Source organism: Lycorma delicatula, chromosome 3, assembly GCF_047948215.1.
Source record: "Lycorma delicatula isolate Av1 chromosome 3, ASM4794821v1, whole genome shotgun sequence".
Classification (NCBI taxonomy): domain Eukaryota; kingdom Metazoa; phylum Arthropoda; class Insecta; order Hemiptera; family Fulgoridae; genus Lycorma; species Lycorma delicatula.
In genome coordinates, this window is record NC_134457.1 from 79102446 (window position 1) to 79117239 (window position 14794).

General features: G+C 28.4%; 1 protein-coding gene across 1 annotated transcript in view; it reads left to right on the plus strand.

The window, feature by feature from the left end:
* Positions 1-738: 738 nt before the first annotated feature.
* Positions 739-14794, plus strand: part of LOC142320919 (uncharacterized) — a 139965-nt gene continuing 125909 nt past the window's right edge. The window contains exon 1 of the mRNA XM_075358902.1: positions 739-1360. Within this exon, the coding sequence (XP_075215017.1) occupies positions 1103-1360 (258 nt within the window). The 5' untranslated portion in view covers positions 739-1102. The remainder of the gene's footprint in view (positions 1361-14794) is intronic.

The following is a 14794-nucleotide window of genomic DNA, read 5'->3' on the forward strand; positions in this document are numbered from 1 at the left end:
TTAACATAAAAAGTAAAAAGATAAAAACAAAGAAAGATTAAACCAAGACATATTTTATTTTTGTGAGTCTTATAAATTAGATTTTTTTTATAACTAAACAAAGGAGATGGAGTGATGAGTGCGTATGAGAAGCAGAAGGTAAATTTTCACGTACAGAATTCGAAATAACCAACGCTACGTTTGCGTCGCTTCTCTTAAAAAACACTGTTGTTTATTTGGTGGTTAACACAATAAACCGCACTGTTGCGGTACTGTTTTAGTTAAAGCCAGTGGTGCATACCTTACAGCTTACATATAAGCTACGTATGTGATGTTTGCTTTAATGCAATATTTTGTATCCATATAAGATGTAAATTTTAAAAATTCACTAAGAATTTAAGGTGAATATTTTACTGAATCTTAAATATTTAAATAGCCGTGCATATTTTTTAAAAACCATTGTAAACTGTACATATGTACGATTTTAAACAGAAATTTGGATATTTCATCATAAATTCTACAGTTGTACTGTACAATTACAACGATATTGTATCAATTCTACAACCGAACAAACCCTTATATAACTACACATAGTATATACTTGTATATAATGTAATTCGTACATATATATAGACCTATGTATATCTTCAACGAAGTTCACGTTCAAAGTTGAGAAGGGTACAGAAATGAGTGCGCATGACTCTTTTCTAGTGGGGTAAAATCACCTCATTTCTCGCGTTCATTGTGCTTTCAGCTAACTTGCAGTACAGTTGTATGTTAGCTACTTTTCGATAATATGTAGTCTGCATGTGATCGACGTAATAATTTTAAATAACATTTTTACAGATGAGTACATACACATTTTTCGAAATTTTATTAATATAATAAATTTCAATAAGGTTTTTAAACAAAATTTACGTTTTATCGATATAAACTATAAAGAAATGTTATCAGTTGATAAGACATTTAATAAGAATAATATATTTCTGATTTGTAGTTTTGTATCTAATTTTAGGTGAGTTTTTTAAAAGGTAAATTCAGTCTTAGTTTTTTTTTTATTAATAATGTGGACTCAATAAAAAAAATATATATATTTATACGTACATTTAAAATAAATAACAATATGAAGAGATATAAATACGGTGGTCAACCGGTACGTGACGCTTCTAGACGTTTGGGAGGTATACTACGAACTGCAAGAAAACTTGGAGTACCAGAACATGAAACAGTAAAACTTCCTGGTGCTAAACGTTTATGCAGCGGTCATGAACGTTGGCCAGGAATTTTTTTATCTTTGAGTCTGTTTCTTGGCGCTGTCATCTTATTATACATCTGTTCAGCAATTCCATCCGCATTCCATTGCCCGAGGAACTCTTCTGCAGTAAGTAATTTTTTATTTACATAAATCATTCCTTTTTTTTATTTATTACATTTAAATACTATTAAATTGATTATGATGGAAGTTAAAACCGAGTTTGAAAACAACTTCATATTTTCTCATTCAACACTTTTTTACTTTGGATTTTTTTTCTCATTAATAACAGCTTTTTCTCTTTAAGTTTTAAATTAAATTTTGTTTATTCATATGATAATAACTGCGTCTTTTAGTACAATTTACTAGTTGTCTTAATCCTTCCAAGTTCAATGATTTATATTATTTCATTACAAAAAATGTTCAGATGGAAATAATTGCTTTTTCAAAAAAATTTTTAAATAAAAAATAAAAATGTGGTTGCAAAACTGAATTATTTTATTTTTCTAAAACACAATTGCATTAATATTGTCATACAAATTACATGATATCATGTAATTAGTTTTTAAAGATTGCGTTTAATTCTTTATTTATTGATTAAAAATAATTATTAAAAATTATCAATTTTTAATTGATAATTATCAAATAACTATTTGATAAATATTTGATATTAAAAAAATATCAAATGACGAAAAAAAGTATTTTTAAAGCTATTAACACATGTCGTGTTAATAGATTTTTAAATGATATACATTATTAGGTAACAGGAGGTTCAGAATATGTCACAAGTGTCTCCAGATGTATGTGTGTATGTATTGTGTGTAAATTTTTAATTACTACTAATTACAATTTGAAGAAAAATATGTCTTAGAAACACAAATTTTTGGGAAAACAATTTTATTAGACCCGTGGAATAAATAAACGAGACAAGGTTAGAGATTTACAAAAATTACTAACGAGCTAATTATCTCATAAATAAAATTAAGCTGATTTAGTGTATGTATATACAGTTTTTAAACAAGTACATAGTTCAATAAAATTATAAATATTGCATAAACTTCACCATCGAAGTGAAAAAACAAGATACAAAATTTTTATATCAATTTTTATGTAAACTCTACTAATTCAGTATCGGTAAAATTTTGTATACAGCTAAAATGCCGTTCATACCTAAAAGGTTAGGTATAATACTAAATATTAATTAACAAAGGAGCTGTTAAAAACATCTACTAATATAATTCGTAGTTACACTATTTAATTACTTAAATCCAGTGATGTTAATATTTTCTAATTAGATGGCTAATGTAGCCATCATATTTAAATAAGATTAAGTCTTATTTAAATCTGTATCGTGTAAATAGATTATTTATGTAAATTTTAATCTATGAATGTCTTGGCTACTGATCTGGTTTGTAATGAATTTTGATAAATTTCTTAATTTTTAAGATATTTACTTCAATTCGCTTTGATATAATGCATCCAAGTTGTTATTAGGATTAATAGTAAAGTTTATTAAATCTATGCTACCTCATTATGATTGAACAGTATTTTAAATATTTACTTAACATCTTGAACATTTTTTTATCTTTAAAATAATTCTAGTTATTATTATATATAAGCTGTTTTATATTTATTTCAGCAACATATTACAGAATTTTTTTTGTTGTCATAAATAAAACTCTTTCGATCATTCTGAGACAGATAGAGGCTATAGTGGAAAGCAGTAAAGAATTGAAATAGAAGAAGGCAATCATAGTAGCTTTCTCTGAGAGTAATAATGGTCAAATCCAAGCAACAAAAATGAACATAGTGCTGTGATACTGTGTCACTTCTAAGGATTGTAACGTCTTAACAATATTGTTAGCTTGTTATTATGTAACAGTTTGTAAAGAAAACATTTTAACGCATTTCTATAATGAACTTGGCATGATGGTATGTTTGTTATTATTAAAAAAGTCATAGTTATGTCCCATTTCAGCAGTAACTTGTGTCTCACATTTACTCACACAGTTAATAGTATTTTTATCACAATTAAATAGCACAGAAATTTAATAATTTCTATTATTGTACAGAGAAATCACTGTACTGATAAACTGGGAGGGAAAGTTAAAAGAATTTAAAAAGAGTTTTAAAAGGTTAAAAAAATTAAACTGAAGATTTCATTTATTTTTTATATGCATCCAACGAATATAACGCAAGAAATTTATTTTAATGATGAACGATCGAATTTCAATGCTGAAGCAGTATTATCCATATTCCACATTATAAGGTAAGACACAATAGAACGTGATGAATATAAATCATTAATTGCGGGCGAGTATATAATGGGATGATATAAGTAAAGAATTGAGCTACAAAATTTTTTCTTTTTACTCAGAGAGAAAAAACTGAAAAATATTCAGAAAAAACTGAATTTCTATAAATAAATTTACAATGTAATATTAAAATACTTTCTGGAATAAAATAACTGTATTCATGATAAAATTTAAGGTACCTTGGAAAAGTTTGTATTTATGAGATTAGAATTATTATAACCTTCAGCGGTTAAAAACAGAAAATTACGGAAATAACCGCTGTTTTTCTAGTAGGTGTTTTGTTTTTGAAAAACACATATTCATGTGTTGTCACATGTTCTCAACACGTGAATATTTCCTATTGCAGCCCATATTAAATTTTCATATCTGTTTCACAAATTTTTGATTGCTGTTTATTGATACGTAAAATTATTTCGAAGTATGTAATAATTATGCTAGTAATAGTTTTATAAATGTAATATAAATTTAAAAATTGTTAAATTGTCTTTTGTCATCAGTCATTAGAAATGTTTCATACATTTCTCTCTTTCATTATCTTGTCATATAAACTTATAATCTCTAAATATATGTTACTTCTATCATGATATGTTTTGTACGCACTGTAATTCTTGTTTTTCTCTATAGTTTCCACTATTGATGTCCCTTTTGATGTCTTTTTTTTTTTACTCTTTTGATGTACCTTTTTATTCTGATAGAATATTTTATTTCAGAATCAAGAATTAATGATTTTCTTTATCTTTTATTTTAGATTATAATATAAAAATATTATATTGAAATACTTTAAACTTTAAATTTATTGTTCACAAACGAATTAGAAGCGCACAATTTAAATTATTTAATTTAATCAACTGTATTTTATTCAAATTTCTGCTAAAATATTTTAATAAATATTTGGGTTAAATTTTACCCGTAGGGTGTATATATTATCACATATTTACGTAGTCGCTGCTTATTCATATAACATTTTTGCTGATCTTCGTGGTGGAGTGGTAGTATCTCCGCCTTTCATCCGGAGATCCGGGTTTGAATCCCGGTTAGGCGTGGCATTTTTCATACGCTACAAATTTCCATTTGGGCTAATGTCGATAGCAGTTGATCAATCTCATAAAAAAAAAAAAAAACACTAAAATTTGCTATTATTATGTTTTTTTATAACAATGAAATGAAATAATACAGTTTGTAAGGTGGAAACTAAAACTTTTAAATCTAAAAACTTTTAAACTTTAATAAACATTTTACCATTATTTTGTTTGTAATATTTTATTTCTCAAATTAAAAAACTTTTATTTAAAAGTAGTTTAATAAATTATTAACTTTATTAATTGTTTATCGTAATTAGCCGAAAAAATAATATAACATTTTCGGAATAACTGTTTAATTCCATTTAAAAAATAAATAAACAAGTATGATTATTAAAATAAATTACTATACGCTGTAGAACAGTATTACTATTTACTAATTAAATAATTCTATCTTTGCCAACCAGTTTGAAGCTAAATAACATACTTCAAAGCAATACTTAACTGTTTTTTTTTTTAAATCAAACGCTTTCTTACTTTCTTGCGCTAGTTTTATAAAATTAAATGATCGTTAAACAAATGTTTTTAATTTGGAAAATATAACAATTGCAACCAAAATAAATAGTAAAATATTTATTAAAGTTAAAAATTCTAATTTTCAATCTTTCAAATTGCATTATTTGCAGAGTACTGTATCATTTAATTTTATAAAATAAAAATTTGTGTGCTTAAGACCGCACGGCTGAAGTGAAAACTTATATGGGATCGCAATCGTTTCGAATTATTATATATTACAAGTAGCATATAATGTTTAAATTCAATAGCCACTTCAACCTTTGACCCCTAGAACTAATTTGACGCACAATTAGAACGTGTGTTTACCACGATTATGATCTGTTTGTAGTTAAATTTTCACGCTGAAAGAGTGGATTTACTGCAAAATATGTAGTAAAACACGGGTTTGAGATGCCCCCAAAATTACAACAAAGAAACTGGCTATTGAAACTCCACGTCTCTTTTTACGGTTTTATTCGAATACATTAAAGAACGGCTGTTTTCAATGATGAATGTGTGTTCACATGTTGAAACAGTTGATTTACTGAAAAAGTCATAGTTAAAAATATGTTTTAACTGCAAACAGCAGGATTAATTTTAAATTTATGATGACGATGTCGGTCATCATTACTTTCAGCGATATGTGTGTATATCATTGATTATTTTTTAATACATGCAATGATCATTATATACGATTCAAACTTTAAAATTATTATTAGTTTTTATAATCTAACAGATACTCAGTAACGCTGTAAATTTACAACGATGTTCTGCATCAATCAGTCATCATTACTCTTAACGAAAGCGGGTGTTGTGGTTTTTTAATTTTTTATAGTTGTATAGCATATTATTGACAGCTGATGTTATTTTATATATATTTTACATAAGAAACGGGATTTCTCAGACATATCTTTCATTAAGTAAAAAAAGGGCGTATCTCGAAAACAGTGCATCTTAGGGCATTTTTAACGCGACTTTGAAAGAATTAAGGGGTGCTTTGCGATCAACCGGAACGATAGGTCTTAGTCTCATGCGTCTAGCAGTCACCGTTCTCGAAATATTGGCGCGAGCGAAATTCGCCCCCACAGAATTGTAGGACCGAAATATTTAATATAAATTAATTTTTTAACAATAAACAGTAATCTTTACCGACAATATTTTCAAGGTTAATGATTTTTTAATGCACATAAATTAGGTGTTGAAAATCTTCACATATGTTATCCAAACTCAATAAATATTATATGTTACACTAACACTGAATTTAAACAATTTATTATTATAATTATTATGAGCGATAGAGAGGGAGAATTATTGTGAGTCACGGCAGTTTTTACTCTCACCTCCCATCCTCTACTATTACATATTATAGTATACACTCATATATGCGTATATATATTCTCGCTCTATGCTTTTTTCTCTTTCAGATATATATATATGCTTAGCGTCTTGCGTTACGTTACAGATTTTGATTACGAATTTTTTTCCCATGTTCCCATGTAATTCGTATGTAAAAAAAATTCTGACACAACGCGCCTAAAGAAGTTTTCACTTCAAAAAATAAAAAAAATAATAAAATGCAAGTTATATTACGCTACATGAGAATGGCCTTATTAAATTTCATACATTCACGGCATGAATGACACATTTGATAAAAGTATTTTTTTAATTATTTTGATAGAAATTTAAATAAGACACTTTTATGTTACAAGTTATGCTACTAATAAGTAATAAATTAGATAATTATTATTGAAATTAATTTTCAAAAATCTAAGAAAAGTTAAATAAAAATTGTCTTTGTTTACTTCATTTTAACTTATTCGACCTTAAACCCGAGTAAAACATGCAAAAAATATTTTTAAAATAATTACCAAAACATTTATTATTGTCTTATTCCGGTTATTAATCCTGGACTTTTTTAATATCGGTATTCCACTTACAAGCTATTTTATAAGTAATAGCTATTTCAAGAATGATTTTATTTTTAATTATTTTTAAAAAATCTGACATTTGTTTCGATTAAAAAACAAAATGAACGGAACAATTAAAAGTATATCAGGGCAGGGATGAAATTGCATTTTAGAATTAGGCGCTGGGAAGTGTAAAAAGTATTGTAACGAAGACTTCACATAGTCGTAGGTATTGGTACGGGCACCTGCACGTAAGACCATTAAAATTGTTGTTATTAAGATAATAATTACTATTATCTTTTCTGTTAAGAACATTATGATTTTTATGTTAAGTACTGACCTTTCTTAGCTTCATTCTTTTATTAACGTATCAACATAAAATAAAAGAATGGAGCTGAGAAAGGTAAACAGTACTCAGAATAGAAATTACCATGGATCCCTTAATTTAAACTTTTACTCAAAGAGTAATTTTTTATTCTACAATAGAGGAAACCGACTTTTTTTCAATAGAGTCGAGACCCTAAGCATATAGCAAAATCAGTCGTGAATTGGGTCAATAATCAAGAACTTAGTTTAGATTGAAGTCCGGATCTTAATCTCAGAAAAAATTTATGGCCCCATTAAAAGAAAGTTACTGCTAATTAAGATAACGATAAACATATTTATTCTTATCTTATATTTATCCTTATATATATATATATATATATACACACACACACACACACACACACACACACACACACACACACACACACACACACACACATACACACATAGCAAGTTGTTACTGTGTATATATACAATAACAACTTGCTTACGCCCATTTACAGTTACTGGATGATAATGAAATTTTGTATCTTGCGAAAAATTCCATACTGGAATTCCGCCACGGAGATCGGCAATGTCGAGCCTCTAACATCGATTAACATTGTTCGTTAAAATCCGCAAAAAATTGGGGTTCCATAAACAAAATTACGTAATAAAATTCGTCTAAATTGTGTCAAAGCGAATTCAAGTTTTTGGAATTCACGCTTATTGAATTCAAGGAAGTAGTTGATCCAAGCTAGATTTTCATAACAATATTCAATTTCTTGAAGATTAATTTTTTTAGAGTTAAAAAATATGATAGATTAAGGAAAGTAATTGGGGAATAAAGCAGGGGTTTACGTACATACGTATGTATTTAAAATACGTATAAACTTTACGTATGTCGAATACTTATCACACAAAATAAATCGGCATTCCGCTGTTTAGAAACAAATCCAGATAACAGCACTAATATTACACTTTTACACTTCCTTTACATAGTAAATGGACTGGACAGCAAGATCTGTTTGACCTAATTTATTTTAAAAAAGACAATAATTTTTTAGGAAATAATTTTAAGATACCTAGTTTATTACAATATATATTTTACAAGGATCTTGAAAATGTGCGTAAACGTTATGTTGTAAGTTTAAAAATAAAACTATTATTGATTGGTTATTAGGCCTTATCAATATTAAACAATGCATTATAAGAAGATTTGTTCTCTTAAAATTTCATTCCCACCGGTAATGGAAATTTTATTGAAATTTACAAAATTTTACTAAAATTTCCTTTAATTTAACAAAATTTAAAATTCAAAAAACCTATAAGATATTGAACCCATTATCATTGTTTAACAATAAAGTTTATTTTTCACTTTTAATATAATAAATTTTTTAACTATCGAACTCCTTTTTTTTTAATAATAAATTAACAAAAATTATTGGCCTATATTTCTGTGGTCTTACAGATCTAAAATATACTATACGTATTCTTCTTTATCATTGTTTCAAATATTCTTAATTGTTTTCTTCAAACTCTGCATCCTAAAATTATAATGATTATCTTAAGCCAACATGCTAATTTATACAAATGAATACAATCTTGTAATGCTAATGACTCGCCCTCTTAATGACATTAGAATTATTTACTGGGTTTTAGAATAAGAATTAAAATTTTTGGTACGTTTTTGTTCATGACGGTCACCGATATGAATTATTTAAAAATATATACATTTTTAGCGTCAAACAGCACCAAATTTTATTTAAATTAAAAAGCTGTTAATAAAACGTTAAAACATTTTCAGTCGTCTTTGCGAGTAACTTCAGTGACTGATGTTACGCCACCTAATGTAATGTTGGCAGGTTGTTTTAATAAAGAACATATATTTGGAATGTGATCGGTAAGTATGCTGGAGTCCATAATGTTTGTTGATTTAGTTCATAAGTTTTATACACAAAATATAATTTATTAGTTATAAAATTACAACACGGATCTTGATATTCTACGTATACACTGCATATTAATAAAAAATAAACAAACACACAACAACGATGTACTAAATTAACAGACACCATTTAAATTCAGTACACTTTTTGACCACTTTTTAAATGTATGTCTGCCTATTAAAAACGAAATCTCCACTTTGATATCTTTTTATTTTTTAAGGTATACTCATATTTGTAACTAAGACAGGGAGTTTGGCGCTAATATAACTTCAAAACGTCATAAATAAATTAAAAAAAAATGGAATAATATTAATTTTTAAATATGTTAGAGGTTTTTTAAAATAATTTCATGTTTTAAAATTTATTTTACATAATTCTTTATTCATTTTTATTTATGAGGGTCATTCAATAATAATTAAATTAAAAAAAAAAAAAAAAAAAAAAAAAAAAACATCTGATAAGCTGTGGAGGCAAAACATCTGATAAGAAGGTTAAGAAGGATACATCTGATAAGAAGGATACTTTCAACAGAAAATTGGAAACGTTGTGATTACTTTTGATTGTATGTTTTAATAAAACTCTTTTTTCATAACTTGAAAATCTCATTTTACAATAGCGAGTCCTCTTACAAGTTTGCGAATCAGTTGATTAGCGTGCAGTAATCCATTTTTTTGTTTTCGAAGGTGAAAAACATAATTACGTGTGACCAAACAGTACGATAAATTATATTTTGTATACAGGGAAAGTTACATGAACCGCAGAAAAGTTTCCAAGTGATAGAAAAATTGAAAAACGGTCGAGCTTCAGTGACTGGCGAGCACCGTTCTCTAGGTCCATGTGACGTTTCAACTCCAGCGCTTGAAACTCGAATAGACTGTCATCCATATAGACAATAATATGTCGATACGTCGTTACCGATGCATTGCAGTTGAGATTATCGCAGAGAAATTACAAGTGGCGGTATAGTTCATAACATTATCACCAGCTCAAATACCGTAAAACAAGCGCAAGGTATGTTCTAAGAAAATTGACAGATCAACGTGAGATATATCTTCACAAGTGCACGGAGTTGAAATAACGGTATCAGCAAGAAGATAATGCACTTTTGCACATTATTCTAAACTGTAGTGAGACAAGGATTCACCCACCATTATGAATCGGATTCAAAAAGCCAGATCATGGAGTAGAAGCACACGAGTTCACCTGTTATGAAAAAACTCTTAACCCGATCATCAGCAGGTGAAATAGTAATAACAATTTCATTGGATGCAAAATGCATCGAAAGATGTCGATTTTCTAGAAAATCACCTAACAATAAATAGTGCATACTACTGAGATATGCTTATTGACAAAGTGAAGCCAGCAGGGTCAAAAATCAACGTAGATTTCAGCGCAAAGGCATCATTCTCTTTCACGATAACGCCTGCCTTCACACAGCTCAGATAACTCGAAAAACCACCAATAAATTATATCAGAAAATACTACCTCACCTTCATGCATCCTGAGTTGGTATCATTGGATTTTCATTTGCTGCTACCTGGCAAGGCGTTCAATAACAATGAAGTCGTCAAAGAAAATGTGATGAATTGGCTGCGATATCTAAGCAAACATTTCTTTGTAGAAGGCATAAATATGCTGATTCGAAGAAGGGACAAGTGAATTAATGTTGCTGTGAGTTTTGTTGTAAAGTAGAAAAAATGTCACGTTGATTAAATAGACCGTTTTAACTGTAGTGCAGTTTGCGTCTTAACTAATTAATGACCCACAAAAATATGTTTAGTATTAAAAAGAACAATAAAAAAAAGCTATATCAATACAACAAACTTTCGTGAAATTCTTTTGAAAAGAAATAACTACTATGAAGTAGGAAACCGGATAAGTGCTTGAATCTCTGCGAATCACATCGGATAAATCTCTATCAAACTGTTTTTCTTTTGCTTTTTGTTTAATTTTTTTTATGAAATGATACACTAATAATAACGTAATATTTTTTTTACATACTTAAGTAGAAATGCACTTTATTTCTTAATTAGCATTCCCGTCACGCGGTCTATATGGTTACTCGCGTTTCCCGTCGCGGTCAATTATTTTAATTTTTGTTTGTTAGTCAAGTAACCGGAGGCAGGTGCAGCTAGTCGCATCGTATTTACTGTAATAATGGCAGTGGCTATGTAGGTTGAGCTTTCGCGCTCTATACCATCGCACCCTTTAAAAATTGAATCTTAAAAATCTCGAACATGGTTTTTAATTATTTATGATAAGAAGAACGTGTACACAAATTTTCATCTGTTTATCTTCAGAAAATTTTGCTGGGCATTGATTATTATGAATGACTCACTATATGATATTTTATATACAATGTCCCTCGAAGAAACGGAGAAATTTTCAGGACATGTTCTACTGGTGAAACTAATTAAAAACGTTCACAAAAACATAGGTCTGAATTTTTGGAGTTACGGCTAGCGAAAGATTCCGCCCGGATTTCAGCTCTTCCAATAAAAAGAAGCCCTACTGTAATTTTTAGGACCCAAATTAAGGAGTAAAGTTGATAGTTTCTAATTTAATTTGAGCTGGGAAGTAGGGTAAAACAAGTCCGAGGATTGTTGTAATATGTACAAAAATTGTAATTGTACAAAATTCGGTGTCGAAAAAAGTGTTTAAGATGGATATAGTGCAAGGGACTTGCCTCGAGAGTGATAACAGTTGATATGTTATGCGCTTTACATTATTTTATATATTGAAGAGCGCTGGTGGTGTAAGAATACCCACGATACTAAAAGTTCTCATGCTCTCCGGACACGCATTCCTCACCACATTTCGCATAATATTAAAAATAGAATATTAATATATAACAAAACTCATTGCTACACATAATGTTTATTACCTAGTATGATAAAATAAAAACCAAATATGTACTTTAACTGAGTGGCCATATAACAGAATTCATTTGAGTGAATTCATAAGAAGAAATTACTAATAATATCTCTTAATATAGAAATGTTTTTTTTTTTATTATTATTATTAGCAAAGTTTGTTGATGATTTATTTATTTATTTATTCTGTATTTCATACAAAAATTTATTATGCAGTGGATTATTTACACATAATATAAAAACAAAACTGTAAATGATATACGGTGGTTGGATAACAAGTTTGTTCAGTTACCTAGTTGTAAACGCTTAAATGTATTTGTTTAATTTATAATAACAGTAAATGTGTTCGTAAATAATAATGAATGTATGTATCTCATCTATATACAGAGTGCTCTCGAAGAAACAGAGAAACTTTCAGGATATGCTCTGCTGGTGAAATGAAAAAAGTTCACATAAACATAGGTCTGGAAACGCTTTGTTTTCGAGTTACGGCTAGCAAAAATTTCGCTCGGATTTCAGCTGTTCTAATAAAAAGAAGCCCAACTGTAATTTATGATACCCAAATTAAGGAGTAAAGGTGATATTTTATTATGTAATTTGAGTTCGGAAACAGGATAAAATAGATCCCATAATTGTAACTGCAGTAGTTTTTAAGATATCCAACGTAAAACACAAAATTCGATGCCAAAAAAGTTTTTTTAGCTTTTTAATACAGCTTTATTAAATGATTTATAAACGCAGAAGATTTAGTAACAAAACTTGTAGAGAATTTAATTTTGAGAAAATTAATGAAAATACAGCCAATAAAAAGGTGAAAAAACTTTTAGAAATGGGTTTTTTATTGAAGAAAAACAGATAAAAAATAGACAAAAAATAGTATTATTCTTTCTGTACCTAATAAGCATTATTAATGCTACACCAAACATTAATGAAAAAATCTATGTTGGCAACTATTTTCCACAGTACCATGTGGATTATCTTCGCTCCATAAATGACTATTTTTAGAATTGGAGACTCCTTTTCTCAGAAAAGTTGCTTCATCAGTAAATAAAATTGAATGTACCTTATCATAATTTTCTAGAAGCGAATGACACAAATTTAACTGCTGGGGATAATCTGTTTTTGCAAATTTGAACCTTCCGCAGGCAGAAAGAACAAAGATTTTCTCTCTGTAGGATGCGTCACACTTTGTTTTTTGACTAATTAGTGCGACATGAAATTCGCCTTGTAATGATGACTGGGCTGCGCTGAATATGCTAAGTTCATCATTAACACGATGATTTAGTTGGCGTTCAACAGAAAACGAACACGTTGAAAATGACCCTTCCGTTCGTAAATGCTGATACACCGAAGAATGTTTAAAAATAATTTTTAAGTGGTGCAGGAAGAACAATACTGTTATCTACCTATTTTTCGTTTTTTTGCTTCAATAAAAAACCCATTTCTAAAAGTTTTTTCACCTTTTTATTGGCTGTATTTTCATTAATTTTCTCAAAATTAAATTCTCTACAAGTTTTGTTACTAAATCTTCCGCATTTATAAATCATTTAATAAAGGTGTATTAAAAACCTAAAAATTTCCCACAGGGAAAAAGGGGAATTCCAAAATGGTCAATTGCGACACTAGGACTCCTTGTGGAGACAGGGGGTAGGTACTATTGACGATATGCTCACTTAGCCCCTAGTTTAGAGAATTTTTGGGGTAGGGGTGCTATTTTGCAATAATTTTTTCTTGTAAATATTGTTATTCTTTAATTTTTAACAAATATTCCTAAGTAAATGAGCCGAAATCTTGAGATACTGAGAATGACCTTGCTCTATAGACCTTGACCTTTTGAGTGGAAAATTTAATGGAATCAGTGCATCATATATAGAAGTAATCTGACCAAGTTTGGTCAAAATCGGTCCAGTAGTTCTGAAGATATAAAGTCATTTACAGGCTAACAATACCGAACACACACGCACAAGTATATACGAACATTAACATTCGGAAAATTTCCATCCGGTTTTTGGTTTTTTTATGTGTCAAAACGTCAAGATCCGGTGAAACCCGCATATGTCCAAATTTGACCGATTACATTACTTTCCCTTCTAAAGCTGTAGCTCTAGAAGGAAAGTAAAAATCTATTACTTAATAGTACAGACTACAAATAAGTAAAAATTTATTTAAATCGTCTATATGATTAAGCAATTTTTAGTTATAATAAGACTTCCAGAGAAACTTTTCTGTCACATATTCGTAAAATAATCATTAAAAATCCTTTTCATAGATTAGGTATCAAAATATGTTTTGTGAATGATAATTTGTGTGTGCAATAAAAATAAAACTTTAAACTATAGATGTATAATTAATAATATTTTTTAAGTTCATATGTTTATTTCTGGGCAAGAGAAAAAAAAAATATTTTCCTCTCTTTTTACAATAAAAAGAATTTGTTTGTTCTTTTAATAGATATATTATAATTTAAGAAAGAATGGATGAAACGTAGGATTCTATTGAAATCGATTTTTTTTGTTAATTTTTAACTTTCCGTATCATAATGATATAATAATCTTTAAGTTATTTTGATGCAGCAATGATAAATTTATGAAAAAAAAATAACATCAGCGATTTGTATTAATGAAGTGCAAATCAATAGA